This window comes from Protopterus annectens, chromosome 5.part1 (genome assembly GCF_019279795.1).
Source record: "Protopterus annectens isolate FY-2018-M chromosome 5.part1, PAN1.0, whole genome shotgun sequence".
In the NCBI taxonomy this organism is placed as follows: domain Eukaryota; kingdom Metazoa; phylum Chordata; order Ceratodontiformes; family Protopteridae; genus Protopterus; species Protopterus annectens.
In genome coordinates this window covers 315879504-315895707 of record NC_056736.1, presented here as the reverse complement: position 1 = coordinate 315895707, position 16204 = coordinate 315879504, and the positions used below count along the sequence as shown (strand labels likewise).

Below are 16204 nucleotides of genomic sequence, written 5' to 3'. Positions count from 1 at the left end.
CTCCACTTACGAAGACACTATTTTTATTCTGATGCCACATGATGTAAGCTATCTCTCAAAATGGTAAGTAAACATAAAAGCCACTGTGACTTTATCAGAAGCCTCTATGATGTCTTAAACCAGACTGAACTCTGTTGAAGATATAGCCAGGTCATTACCATGTAAAGTTATACATCCCCATATATTACAAAGGGGAAGAAAGGAAGCCTAGTTTGGTACCATAGCTATTCTTGTAGAAGATGTTGTAAAGTGACAATATTTAGATTGGGCCATAAATATATAAGCAAAACTTATTTCTGTCAGATGCACATTGTTTTTCATCTCAAAAACAAAAAGATTCACTGAGCTCATCACCAAAGGTAGTACGCATGGAAACCAAATAAATGTAGAAAGCAAACCTGCTGCTGCCACCCAAGCTGAAATAAAATGGTTGAAATTGTTAAAATCAGTTCCTTTATTGAAAAAATAAAATGTAATCCTGCTGCTGCTGTCAGCTTGGGTGGCAGCATCAGGTTTGTTTTCTACACTTGTTTTTCAACTCAGTGTACAGAGCATGGACCTAAGAATCACCCTTGTCTATTTATGAACAGGAGTCAAGTAACTATGATGATTTAGATGTGTGTGTGTGTGTGTGTGTGTGTGTGTGTGTGTGTGTGTGTGTGTGTGTGTGTGTGTGTGTGTGTGTAAAAATAAGATGCAAATAAACTGTAAGGAACCTATTGATAATTTTTGAAACAGGCTTTTCATTTTCATATTCCCTCATGTTTCCTCAGTTTATATCACACCTTCTTTAATCACTGGCAAACAATGTGATTCCTTTATTAATCCTCTTTAGTAATACAACAGAAATAAGCATCACAGCCATGCACATGTGGTTGTCATTGTGTTGCTGCTTTAACCATATAATATGTACTAATGTTTTTGATGAAGTATTAATTTACATGATATTCTACACACATGTAGACATGTGAAATTAAATCTTTGTAGTTTTCACAAATTTATCAAGCACTGTATTGTCAATAACGTATATATGTAATAACCTGTGTAAAAAAATAAAATTAAAAAAAAAAAAAAAAGGAACTTGATTTTTACCTTGTTCCAGGTGCATGTTACATTCTGAAGTTGAACAAAGGGGCCCATGTTTTCATTACATTGAAGTTTGTTTGTAGGCGTTTTGATTTCTTCAAGTAGTAAGAAATTCTGCAGATAAAAAGGAAAATGCTCTGAAGAGCAACCAATGTAGGAAGAAAAAACAAAAATGAAGAAAAAAAATATGCAACAACAAATAAATACAGAGTAATGTCAGCTTTTCAAATTTTTATTAATGATTAGCATTTAGCATTTATGTTCAGTAACATATTCCAGACATATTTGCTCTCTGCACATTCTGTTTATTTATTTGGTTATCTGATAACTGGTTTCATGTACTGAATTAATGACCTTTTTCAAATCTGGCTTGGCCATGCAACAAGACCACGAAAATTTCAATTAAGGTGCTGACAAGGATATTGCTAATTAAGAGATGCATCTACATAGTAAATCGATACTGTACTGAATTCTACAGTAAGTGTACATGTGTGAACTGCTACAACCCACAGCTTTAATACAACACGGTGTGTTGTGTTTCCAACATATGATCAAGCATGTTAAGAGATCACCTCATTTTATTTTATTTATTTATTTATTTAAGTTTGATGACCGGGTAAGTCCACTGGGCCAAGAAGAACCCATTTTCAGTGGAGGCCCAGAGAGTAAAACTCCACAATAATTGCAAGTTACATTTCACATGTTACAAAAAGACATAGTTCATACAACTAATTAAACATTTACAGATAAGCTCCATGATATTTGCAATTGGCTTGCCACAATGTTACAAAAATGAAAGACATAATTCAATACAGAAATTTCAGCATTTACATAAAGTGAATATTTTTGTTATAAACCCAATTGTAGGTTTAACATTTCAAGATATATAGCTACTAGCCATTAGTAGGTTAGGAAAATATTTTGCATGGAGAGGGTACTAGCGTATTTGAGATTGGAGATTATAGTACAATAGTTATTAGAGAGAAAATTAGTTTTAGGTAGGGGAGGAATTGTTTTGGTTTGGATGAAGTAATAGTAGAGGTAGTTGGATGAGTCAGTGCAAGGCGGAATGGGGGGGGTTAAGTTGGAATGTGGCAAGGGCATTCCCACTTGGAAGAAAGATGAGAGAGTAGCTGAGATTTGAAATTTGTATGGTTAGGTAGGTTGAATAGGTGTGTGGGGAGAGAGTTCCACTGTTTAGCTAAGGAGTGGGACAGCAGTAGACGGCCAGGAGGTCGTGCAGGTTTGTGGACCTGAAGGAGATTTTGTTTTTTGGATCTGAGTGAGCGGTTGAGAATGTAAGGTTTTAAGGAAGTAGTGAGAGCTGGGCAGTTGGCAGGTTTAAAGATGAGCTTGTGGGCAATGGTGAGTTGTAGGTAACTGAGCTAGTTGGGTAGTTCAAGCCAGTTGAGGGTGAGGCGGGAGTGGTAGTGGTGGGATGAGTTTTTTGAATTGGTTGCAAATCTGGAGATCTTGTGGTAGAAAAGGACAAGATGGTGACTGGTGAAAAGAGGGGCACCATACATAAGGGATGGGAGTAGGAAAGCAGATGCAAAAGTTTGACGGGTAGAGAGGCTTAGGAAGCAATTGTGCCTGAAGAGGAGCCCTAAAAATTTGTTTGGTTTTATTTGCATTTAGTGCCAGATGGTTAGACTGCATCAAGGTTTCTGTTTTGGAGAAGGCTAGTTGGGTTTTTGCTAGGAGCTTGGAGGGGGAGAAAGCTAAACAGATGATTGTTGAGTCATCTGCATATTGGGTGACAGATGAGTCTTTGATGGATTGGTGAAAGTTGTTAATGAATAGGTTGAAGAGAAGAGGGCCAAGAACAGAACCTTCTGGGACACCTGTGGGTGTGGGAAGGAAGGAGGAGGTTGAAGTTTTCCATTGGGCAGCTTGTTGGTGGTTAGACAAGTAGCTGGAAAACCAGGTGATGGTGGTGGGAGAGAGGTATAGGGTGGAGAGTTGGAATATAAGTAGGGTGTGTGAGATGGTGTCAAAGGCCTTTGACAGATTTAGGAACAGTGTGGATATGAACTTGCCTGAGTCACATTCGAGGTTTATGGTTTCAAGAAAGGAAAGAAGGGCAGTCATGGTGCTGTGGCCAGGGCGGAAGCTCTGTTGGGTAGGGGAGAGGAGATTGTTTAGTGTTAGGTATGCCATGAGTTCTGCTTGTATTATATTCTCTAGTATTTTAGAAACAGGGGAAAGGATGGCAATAGGCCTGAAGTTGATGGTATCAGTAGTTTTGCCACACTTTGTGGAGAGGGATGATGTAAGCATGGTGCCAGATAGAAGGGACGTATGATTCTTGTATGGATCTATTTATAAGAATAGAGATGGGATAGGCAATGCTGTCTGCAGATTGTTTGAGGAAGGTGGGTGGAAGGTTGTCTGGTGCATTGTGACAGGGTTTGAGTTTGAGGAGAAGTCTTTTTATAGTGCTTGTGGGTATGGGCTTGAGGCAGAAAGATGCGGAAGAAGGCTGACTGGGGTGGTGGTTGGGGCAGGAGGGGGTGGTGGTGGAGGAGGGGGTGGGAATGAGGCTGATAGTTTAGCTATGCAGTCTATGAAGAATGAGTTGAACTAATCTGGAATAAAAAGTCATATTGGCTTGAGGATTCATTCTTGGGGATACATAAAATAAATTCAAGGTGGATGTAGAATTCCATAAAGGATATACACCATTTCCCCTTCTGCTTCCAATTATCATGGACAGGATATCAAGAAACAACCAAAATATTGACCGTAGCCAGTTTGGAGGGTAAGATGGTTGCATCATTGCAATTGCAGATGATGCTGTCCTCTTAGACATAACTGTCTGTGATATCTACTGGGGACTGGAGTGGTTTGCTGCTGTGCTTGAAGCAGACAGGATAGAAATTAACACTTCCATATCAGAAGTCATTTGTTTTCCTCTTCAAAGAGTGTGGACTTCTATCTGCAGGTCAAAAAGCACCAGTTACCTCAGGTGGAGGAGTTTAAAAATCATGGGTACGTCTTCACAAGTGAGGGAGAAGGGACATGGAGAGTGACAGGCATCATTTTTGCAGCATCTGTAGTATCTGCAGACGTTGTACTGACAGCTAACTCATGGAATGAAGCTTTCAGGTTGTAGGTCAGTTTGTGCTTACATCCTCATGGAAGGGAACATGATAAAAATTATGCTAAGGGTACACACAGCAGAATACAGATTCATTCTCAGACTCTCAAATGTGATTAGCTCAATGATCCAGAAAAATCTTAGGCTAGAGCTATTGCTCCTCCAGGATAATTTATTTTTATTTTATTTACTTTCCCTTTGGTAACCAGGAATGTCTAACTGACCAATGGTCCATTTTCAATAGAGGCCCAGGGAGATTAAATATTTTACTTAATTTGGTTAAGAGAAGTCAGATGGTTTGACGTCTTCTGAGTACACCTCCTGGGTGAATACTATGGGAAGTGTACTAGGAATGACCCACTGGGAGGCAAACCCAGGACAGACACAGGATATGAAGGAGAGAAAATATCTTTCAGTTTGTTTATGAATACTCAGGGAGCCTGCAGAATAGCTTGGGAATGTTTTTGGGATAAGGAAATCACTATTCCAGCTAAGCTTCCTACCGCTGTAACAAACAAAAAAAAAAAAAAATGGGACAACTGGTTTAGAAAATCAAAGGACAGACAAAAGAATTAGCTTGAGCATGCTCAAAAACATGCATGAAAAACAAACTGTGTACTGGCAGTGTCAAACCATAAGCAGATACAGAGTTCTAGATCCATGAAGTCTATATTTTTCAGTTAGCTCTTTGATAAGGAGATGATAAAACAATGATTGCAAAGTACTGACAACTATATGTAGGCCTGTTCATAACAGGCATGAATGACAAGACAGCAGGGGCTAGTGTTTAGGAGTTATTCTCCCTTATTTTGTCTGATTTTTGATGTACAAATATTGACTGTATCATCCTGTGGAAACATAGGCCTTAGAGTTCATCTTAGAATTGGAATTTAGATGTAAGGAGTGGGTAATTATCCTGGGCTGCATTTTGTTCAGAAGAGTACAGAGCAGAACTTCAGAGCTCGCAGCTCAGTTCCAGTACACTATGCTTTGTAGTTTTAAGTATTGTGCTTTTCCACACACAACATTACTAGTACTCAAACATTAATAACAATGCCAATTACAAAACTACTCTGCCTTGTAAAACAAGCTATAGCTGTAATAATGAAAGGTTACTTTGTTTGTGTCTTTCGGCTTTTCCCGGTTAGGGGTCGCCACAGCGGAACTCCGGTCCGCTAATGATTGGCAGTAGATTTTTTACGTGCCGAGTTTGCCAGCCCTGACGCACAACCTTCAACGAAGGTATGCCCATTCATGCATGTCTCCACAAAGAAGATGCTCTAGCTGAGAATGGAATGGCACAACGTCTTGCAGTGAGGCGACGCTACCGCAGCACCACCACCGCAGTCAATAATGAAAGGTTACTGAAAAGCATAAATCCACATACATAGGGTTTTAAATTTCTTTGTTCTCACTGAACTTCTTAGCATCTTAATGCAAGTTTTCCATTTTAAAACCTCAATTGCTTAAAAACATATTTTAAATTATGTATTCATGTGTCCAAACTGTAAGAGAAGTTATTACCGTAAACTCCCTCTTATCCGGCCATCAAATGTCTGCCTTAGTCCTAGCAAAAGACAACAAAGAACAACAACACTTCCGCCTCGTCTGAGCTAAATAATGAAAGACATTTGAGTTTTAGACTAATATTCAGTAGAAAAATGCATACTAAACTAATCCTGTTATTCTAGCTAATTTATAACCTATAAATATTATTTTGTATGCTTTTTCTGATTAACCAGCCACTCATTTATCCAGCCTAAGGTCTGATCTCAGCGAGATTGGATAAGAGGGAGTCTATTGTATATGCTTATGTCTACCTAGCTAATGCCCAATTCATATAGTTGCTTTGTAATACGGCAATTTCTCATAAAGTTTCAGAATTGCTCATCTTGTCATCAGCAGCAAACAGTATGAGTAAGCATAATTTTTTTATTCAATGACTGATGGTCACTAGTGATTACAGACCATGAATATATTGCAGAGTAGCTTCCCCTCCTAATATTATTACATTTTCCGGCACTATCAGAAGTGTGAAATCCACTACTGTAAGTTTAGAGAGTTAAAAAACTAAACTGTAATTCAAGCAGAAAAAAAGAGCCATTTGTGAAACTCACTCATACCTTTCAAGTGTGTCTTTTACCATAACTCATAAAAAAATATCCCATTTAAAATCATCACTGTTTCTAGATCTGCTGCCTCACAAAGAAACAAGTTTCTGGAATCCAACATCCTTTCTATGAAAAATAGTTCTTTACATCTCCCCTAAGAGATTCACTTCACAGCTTCTGGTTTTGACGTAAATCTATGAAATTACTTTCTTAAATACACTTTACAAAATACACAACTGTTACAAATTTCTAAAACTATAAGATGCCAGTATAAGTTCTGATTAAAGTAATTTGTAAATGAATCTAAGAAGTAAAACTGAAATACCAGTAATATATGAAGCAGAGTACAAAGGGATATTTGACAAAGGGTCTATCTAGGAAAGTGATAAACACTGTGTGTAAAGAATGAATGCAAAAATATGTACAGAGATGTTAAACTGCAAAATGTTTCAACTGTGTTTATGTCTAGCATTTTAAGACCCTTTCTTTATATATTTTGGTCGAACAGATTTCAACTGTTGGGATCTTTGCCAATAACAAATAGTAATCGATTGTAAATATGAATACCAGAAAGAATTTATCAGTAATTTATTATGTGCACAATACTCTTACTCAATAAGTTAGACAAATCTGGTTACTTGTGAACAATGAAAGTACTACAAATAGCCAATGAAGGAATTCTGGAGATTACAGAAAGGTATAAGGAACTTGTGCCGTCTTGTCTCTCCCAGTAAGCAAGGCATAGCACAGAAGTAATGGGCATTTGCCTATTCTGTGCACCCCTTAACATAATTCTTGAGTTTCCACAACAGTACTGTTCTTAAGCCAGCTTTACTGCATATTAAACTGGTTTGTAGTGTCCCTTAATTATCTCAGTATTGGTGTGGTTCATCTCGAGTACAGCATTAATATTCACTGCGTGGTTTTTTGCCTAGTCTCTTCCTTGCTCTAAGTCCTAACCATGACTGTTCTGCTGTCACTGATTCTGCTTGTGCATATGCAGCATTTATGTGCATAACCACAAAATACTGACCCAGCAGAATGATAAAGAAAACAATCTGATGCATAAACAGCCTTGATCTTGAATTATTTATTAAGACCACTATTAGGCATAAAATAAATGAGTGATTCAGCACAGACAAAGAGCACCATATGAATCAATGTGGGACGTGCCAGCAATGCAGGTTGACATGTATGTTTCAAATACCCCTGGTTATGAAGACTGGATTACAGTCAGTCAATAACGCCTGAAATGAGTTTCATACTTGTTTAGAAAATGCATGTTGATTCAAAACCTGTTCTACTATTAACTTTCTAAGTGGATTACATTAATATTTACAAAATGTCCCTGATTATGGGCTTTTTCTCCCTATTACTTTTGATTTTGTTCAGAATATTCGAGTAAAGAAATTGAGAGCTACGGGTAAATGGGAGATGTTATTAGTACACTTTGCTATAGACGCAACAAGGAAGAAACATGAAGGAAGAGGATTGTTTCAAAGCCTACTCATGTTTGGGAGGGGGGCATCTTTTCATCTACATCATTCAGAAGACATAACAGCAATGAGGACAGCAGGAGCTGTTTTTTTATTACTACTGCTACAAGTGACATGCTATGAAGAGGGAAAGTAGAAGCAGGTCTTTGTAAACTATACTGCTGCTAGAGAAATGACAAGGCATAGAATGAACAAAGCAATCCTCTTATTATTACACTGCTGCTGGGGGCATAGCATGGGAGTTGGAGGGAGTTTTTTTTTTTTCTTGCATATCTGCTTTTGTCCCTTACCAGCCTTACCATCCATCCCTACCAGAACCCAGCTGACTCATCCATTCTTTCTTCCCTTCCACCTTAGTATTGGTTTTGCAAGTCATTATATGGGGAACGTCTCCTTTCCAGGAGGAAATACCTGACTAGTGACTCCATTACAACAGGCTGTGTGCCTGTCGGTGACGGTGTATAGTTAGATGCTGGCTGGTGTTATGTGCAGCTTTTTTGGATTTTTCTTTATGTCCTAATACGATCTCCCTACTTAATGGAAAGCACAGTGCATTGCTTGCAACACTGGACTAGATGCTGCTGTTAGCTTTTACACATCTGTGCCCTGGCTATGATATAATCACTCCTTGGTAAGACATAGTGCTTTCTGTTGCTGGCCTGTATGTCATCCAGCCACTTAACTTTCTGGCAGGTGGTCACAGTGAAGGATTTTTCTGCCAACCTCATGCTGGGATACATGAGCAGACCTCATTCACTTTTTTCCGTCTTTCCCTGGACAGTTGCTTCACTGACACTGACCAATCTCTCCAAGACTGGAACAAACCAATAAAAGGAGGAGAATTTATCACAAAGGGAAGTGACATCAGGGGGATGAAATTTACTTTTGTATTTACAGAGCGCATGAAAATAACAGGAAAGGGGATCAACTATGGATGGCAGTGCAACCAAAATAGGACAATAAAAGAGGTGGGGAATCTCACACACTGCAGTAGTACTACCACATTATGACAGAAAGCAAAAAGAGATGAGGGATTACACAAGAAATAATGCCTGATAGGTGTGTGTTATTGTGTAAATAACATCTACCCAGGGGTGTTCAGAGGCCCAATGCTGCAGGTGGAGGGGGGGTTCTACACCCCTGAAAGGGTGTTATTTACATAACAACACGCACCCTGGAGGACATGATTGTGCTTAGAGAATGGACTACCTGTTAAATTGTTTTGTAATTGTTTAATTTACATATATATATAAATATATACACACACACACTGACACACACATACATACATATATATATATATATATATATATATATATATATATATATATATATATATATATATATATATACATACAAATATTTTTGATGTAAAATAATTTCTCGTCGTAATATTTCTAACTAGTTGTAGTATATGTAACTGTTGTTGGAGGAAGTATTTTACATCCAAAATATAAGTTTGCCAAGTATTTAATATCTAGACAGTCTCTCATACTGCACACCTGCATATATATCCCAGGCCTCCGTTGAAAATGGACATGTATCCAGTCGGACTATCCCGGTCAACAAATGCAAAAGAAATAAAAATAAAATACACACACACACACTCACTCAGAAATGCCTTTTAAAACACACAGTTACACTCAGTTAATAGTGCCAGTCATTAGAAATTTCATACCGGTCGATTGTCCAGATTTTCTGCCTCATTTTATGATCCATTCTTCATAAAATTTGTGGTTTGATGGCAAATCATTGGAGGTTGAAGCTACTAAATAATGAGTTACATTTGAGTTTCAAACTTCCGTATGCTTCAGAGAATGACTGTGAATACAATTCTTGTTATTATAGCAACTTTCTAATTTTATAAGACCAATATTAAAATCTGTCCCTGTTTTTGAGTCTTTGCTCCACACTACTTTAGGCTTTGTCCAGATTTCTTCAGCTAAGAGGTTAAGAAGTATGCATACATTTTAGTTGTAAATTACTTGCATCCACTAATTGGATCAATCTTGCTCTCTCTCTTGCACACACACACACACACACACACACACACACACACACACACACACACACACACACACACACACACGCACACACACACACACACGCACTTCTGTTTTCATGCATGCAAGGACCCATACACACACACATGAAGACAGAAACATAAATACACACAATACCTTTGCATTTTTTTTTATTTTATCTGTTTGTTTTATTTTGCATTCACTAAACAGCAAAAGTGTTGCTTAGCAAGTGTAAAACAATGGCTTAATCAACTTCACTCTCCATTTTCATGTATGCACACACACATACACAGTTTTCTATTTTTTTTTTTTTTTTTTAATTTTGCACTCACTGAACAGCAAAAGTCCTGCTTAGCCAGTGTAAAATAATGGCAACCGGTAGCTCCTTTACAGTCCAAGCTCCACAGCAGCTTAATATGCAGCTGTGAGCAATGGACGCATTTTTCATTAGGCATTACCTGTTCATTAATGGCCTGCTAGAGAATGTTTATTCTCCAGTGAGAGTAGCAATGTACAGGTCACCCATTCTCAAATGGTTATTAAACTACTCCTGAAAACCTGACACAGAACGTTACAGAAGTAGGGTTGTGTAGTGCACATGCAACTGTGTTTTAGTATACAGGTTGGCCTATGCTACTGGAACAAAATGTTAATTGGTTCAAGGTTCATAGGTAGGTACTAGGCCTATACAAGCCCAGCCAAAAAGGTACCCTGGCTTTTGCCACCCAAGAAAATTATTTTCCTGTGCCACTGTCAAGCAGAGCGACAGAGGTGATCCCCAGGATGAATTTCCTATTTCCCATCCAATCATCAAGATTTTTCTTGAAGAGTGCTAATGAGGAGCTTTGTTTGATATAGATAGGTAGTTTATTCCAGAGAATGGGAAGTCTCTGGGGCAGGAATCTATCCCTCCGGCATGTTCTGTTTAATGTTTGTGTGTGGTGCAGCGGTTAATGCTGTCGCCTCACAGCAAGAGGTTCTCCGGTTCGATTCTCAGCTGGGGTGCCTTCTGTGTGGAGTTTGCATGTTCTCCCTGCGTTCGCGTAGGTTTCCTCCGGGTACTCCGGTTTCCTCCCACATTCTAAAAACATGCTTCTGGAGCATTTCTCCCCAGACCTCCGCTGAAAACAGGATCTGTGGTACCTAGTCGGACTTTCCTGGTCAACAAATGTTAAATAAAAAATAAAAAAATAAAATAAATGTGGTGACAAGGTTTAGGTCCCTAGAGCGTGTAGCTGGGAGGGATTGGGATTTCCTTAAGTGGAGCATGTCCAACAGCTCTGGTTTTGACATAGCTTTGTATGCTAGGCAGAGATCACCTCTGAGTAGGCGATATGCGACGGAGTAAAGCTAGAGTTTTTTGAGACGGTCTGCGCAGGGCATCTGTTTAAGGCCAACAATCTTCTTTGTGAGGTATTTCTGCGGCCTTTCCAGTTGTTGTAAATGTCTTTGTGAGGTACATACCAAAAGGGGCATTGTACTCTATAATGGGGCTAATGAGTGATGAGTAGAGGGGAACAATGACCTCTTTTTTTCTGGATGAGAAACATTTTGTGATGAAGTGTGCCATGTAGAAGGATTTCCTGACTATTGTGGCGATGTGATTATCAAAGGAGAGACTACTGTCCACCTGTGTCCCAAGGTCTCTTATCACACTTTCAATGTTAAGTATACTACCGCCTATGTTGTAGTTCATGGGTACAGAGTTTTTACCAAAGGGGATGACAATGTACTTTTTGGCATTGAGCTTGAGGCCATGGCTTTGACACCAGGTATCTGTCTCAGTGAGGCCCTTTCGTAGGATGTCCACATCAAGGTGCACTGCACAATCTGTTTTTAGAGGATCTTTGTGCAAACAGTCTCTGTAGAGCTATCTAGAAATTTTTCCTGAATTCCATCCATCACATTTCACAGTCTCTGTGCACTTCTTCAGTGCAAAGTACTATATCCTCTCTCTCTCTACACACACACAAATTGGTATATATATATATATATATATATATATTACCAATATACTTAACATCGAATGCGTGATAAGAGACCTTGGGACCCAGGTGGACAGTAGTCTCTGCCACAGTAGTCAGGAAGTCCTTCTACGTGGCACACCTCATCATAAAAGGGTTCTCATCCAGGAAAAGAAGAGGTAATTGTTCCCCTCTACTCGTCACTCATTAAACCCATTATAAAGTACAACGCCAATTTTGGAATGTACCTCACAAGACATCTGCAGCAGCTGGAAAGGCCACAGAAGTACCTCACAAAGAGGATTACTGGTCTCAAACAAATGCCCTACACTGACCGCCTCAAAAAACTCCAGCTTTACTCCATAGCATATCGCCTACTCTGAGGTGATCTCTGCCTAACATATAAAGCTATGTCAAACCCAGAGCGGTTGGACATGCTACACCGAAAAAATCCCAATCCCTCCAAGCTACACACTTCTAGGGACCTAAACCTTGTCACCACAATAAACAGGACACGCTGGGGGGATATATTTCTGCCCCAGAGACTTCCTATACTCTGGAACAAGCTACCCATCTATGTCAAGCAAAGTTCTTCATTAGCACTCTTCAGGAAAAATCTTGATGAGTGGATGGGAAATAGGAAATACACCCCGGGGATCACTTGGGCCAATAGCCTAGTACCTACCTATGAACCTATATATATATATATATATATATATATATATATATATATATATATATATATGTGTGTGTGTGTGTGTGTGTGTGTGCATATACACACACACATATATATATATATATATATATATGTGTGTGTGTGTGTGTGTGTGTGTGTGTACATATATATATATATATATATATATATATATATATATATATGAGATGCCTAACTTCTTTCTTCCAAATTATTTATTTATACTTGGATAGTGAGGCATGGCACTGATCACCATTTTCAGGCTTATCCCAAGAGTTACAGTCATAAAAGATAAGACACAAAATAATACAGATAAAACCAGAATGCAGAAATCAACAATATGTTATGGATACAGGGTAGAATGCAAATACAAGGATGTCATTAATTCAAATACAGTTGTTAAGGTAGGTGTGGTAGAAAAGATATTATTTACAGTATATAGGAAAATATGGTAAATTGTGCCCTGGGGTTTTGCAGCTGTGTACGCAAGCAATGAAAGTTAAATAAAACAAAAGTGCAGTTTTCCTATAGCTAATGTCACTTGTATCTTCTTAGCAGACATTACAATACAGCTTCTATACACCTCTAGCTTCCCATGTCCAGTGTTTCAATGGTTTTGAGAACAGGTTTTCTCTTCTAGCCGGTCCTCAGTTTTGTAACAATCATTCATTTAAACTCTGTGTGAAAGATGTTGATTCACACTAAGATCCAGTCTACTGCTCAGTGTGACCCTGCTCCTTTATTGCTATCACTGCTTGCAAGCAAAGCTACAATATTTTAAGGGGACACATTCTTCCACAGACTTTCACTGCTTGACTATATAAAACACAACTCCTTTATATATTACATTTGAGCACTATATGCAACCCTATGATGTTTCAATACCTCAAAATCATCAACCCTGGCCCCCTTACACTTACATGCCTATACTAAAACTGCACATTCTATGACTTTGGAAAATATGATTGCGATTGTCAAAATATATGTTACTCATAACTGGGGGCACTAATTTTCCACTGGGGGCTGTACTAGTAAATCCTGAATATAAATTCTCTGAATATTAGACAAGAACAGGATTTCTACGAAATTTGGCATTTTACTCCAGAGCAGTTATTCTACACATCATCTATTTCTTTTCATATTTAGTACTTAACAATATTTTCAGTTTGTTCTCCTTAGTGCTTTGTACCTAAATGCTGTCTAGATATTTTAAATATTATAAAGAAAACAAGGCACTAAGTGCAGATTACACTTAAAAATCGTGTATAATTCCCAATCATCATAGCAAGAGAATGGGATTCCTTTTTTGGGAACCATCAAACAGTCTCAGCTCATAAGTAGTTCTGCCACAAAAGCAGTTTTCACTTATCACATGTATGGCGCAGTCAACATCCCCAGATGGTCATATATTTCTGCTATTTTAGCAATGTGAGATTGTAATTGTAGTGCAAACACACAGGTTATAATGTACCTGTATTTGTTGCATGCTATTGGTAATCAGCATTATGTATTCTGACCTTATATAGGTTTAAAATGTGTCAACTGCAATACAGAAATATAACCCAAACTGAAACATTTAAACTAAGTTGCAAATAAAGATAAGTTTATGGTACAGAGCAATAAAACCCTGATTAGAGCCCAGATATCTTGGCTGAAACAGTGCCCTAACCACTAAAGGAGCAAAGCAGTAGAGGGAGGAATGAGTAGCCAGAAAGCTTGCTCACTCCTTCGTAAGTGGAAAAGGAGGATGTTCTGATCTAGTTTCCATTCATGAGACTCTTTCTGGTCCTGCTCAGCTTGTCTGCCACACAATTTTGCCCTGACAGAATGCAGGATGCCCACAGAGTGAGACTGTGCTGAGAAGTTATATCTCAAGCTAACATGGCTTGTCTGCAAAAGGGGTATGACCTGCTTCCCCCTTGCTTGTCAATGTATCACATAACTGTGGTATTGTCTGTAACCAGTTGAAGAGGTCCCAGGGACCAATGATGGTTCAGACAGGTGAGTGGCTTGATCTAGGCAAGTATCTCCTTCATATTTATGTGCATGTGTCTTGTCCCTGGTGTCCTATAGCCCTGCACTTTTATACTCGTGAAACCGATCCCCAAGCAAAGGCCGAAGCATCTGTGGTGACTGCTTTAAAGGATGGAGGGAGAAGGGGAGACTTTGATTTAAGGATATCTGCTGTTTCCACCAAAAGATTTCTCTTCTGACAAAACCAAGCACTGGGATTTGAAAAGTTAATGGATGCTGAGGCTAGGAACAAAGAGATTTCTGATACCACAACATTTTTCTCATGTGGAGTTTTGTCAGTGGTATCATAAGAATTATAGATGTCATGACACACCAGATCTTGAGGTATACCCTTGCAGTGACTGAAGTCTGAGCGAAAAACCTTAGAAATGGATCTAGATAAACTCTTTGAACTGAGATGTCTAGTTGACATCGAAGGAGCAAAATCCTGTGTTTTGGAGTCAAGAAAGACTTTTAAATGCTCTCTTAGAATCCCAGTTTGTGTAAGACAGCTCTCACCAAAGAGAGGGGGATTCCTGACACTCTGAAAACAACTCTGCAAAGATAAGCAAGTCATATAAATATGGAAAAATGTGGATACCCTGTAACTGGAGCTATACACTTTGTGAACCCTCTTGGTGAGGTGGATAATCCAAAAGGTAATGCAGAGACCTGATAATTTAATCCAGACATGTAAAAACCTTAAGAATTGATGAAATCTGGAAGAATAGGGATGTGATAATAGGCATCTTTTAGGTCTAGAGAGTTGCCAAGAAACTTGAAAGAGGAAGAAGAGATAACAGGTTGTGACGTGACATTTTGAATTTGGGCACTATCATAAACAAGTTTATGAAAGAAAGATCCAGAACTGGTCTCCAAAAATTTTTTTTTCTTTCTTTCTTTCCTTGACACTAAGAATATCCTTGGATAAAAACCCTTACATACCAGGGAAGAAGTAACTGGTTCTATCACTCCTTGGGACAGCATGTGATGAAAAACTGGTCGAAACAAGAGAGCCTGTTCTACAGGATGAAGAATAGCCTCTACCATCTGTATCCTTGATGGATGACTTTCACAACCCATTTGTCTGAAACTATTTGTTGCCAAAGGGAAATATGGAGATTAAGTCATTCTGGAAGGAAAAAAGTGGCTAGAGTGGGAAGGGTTCACAGGGTCTCAAATAGTCATTCAGACTTGTTAGACTGTCCTTGGTTTTGCAAGGTTCAAGACTTCTTTTGGAAACCCCTTGCCATTCCTTCTTAAATATATGTTTACCTTATTTTTTGAGACTGTGCCAAAATGGATGAGGAGAAAGAAATTCCCTTGCAAAACTTGTAAATGGTGGGCTAAAAACTCTCAGAGATTCCCTGGATCAACTTGCCCCTTTCATCACAGTTTTTGATCACTTCTGCAGTGAAGGGGACAAACACTAGATCTCTATCCAAGGGAAATCTTGAAACCTCATTTTTCCATCATCTGGGATGTTCTAAGAATGTAGGCATACAAACCTCATCAAAACAGTAACAGTGGCCACAGCTCTGGAAGAAATATCACACACTGTAAATAATGAACAGTGACCTGAGCAGTAGAAGAAACTTATTTAAGGCAGATTTTTCCATACAAGAAGAAACTACAGATAAAGCATTCCTCAGACATTCACAGTTTGTCAGAATAATCTTCAACAGAAGCCTGACAATTCAAAATTGTGAAAAATGG

The 16204-nt window shown here is 38.6% G+C and overlaps 1 protein-coding gene across 3 annotated transcripts in view; it reads right to left on the bottom strand.

The window, feature by feature from the left end:
• The window catches only part of ABCC4 (ATP binding cassette subfamily C member 4), a 2616332-nt gene that overhangs the window by 1710141 nt on the left and 889987 nt on the right, over nt 1–16204 (bottom strand). For all 3 annotated transcript variants that reach the window (XM_044072995.1, XM_044072997.1, XM_044072996.1), the window contains one exon: nt 1093–1200. In XM_044072995.1, the coding sequence (XP_043928930.1) occupies nt 1093–1200 (108 nt within the window). The remainder of the gene's footprint in view (nt 1–1092; nt 1201–16204) is intronic.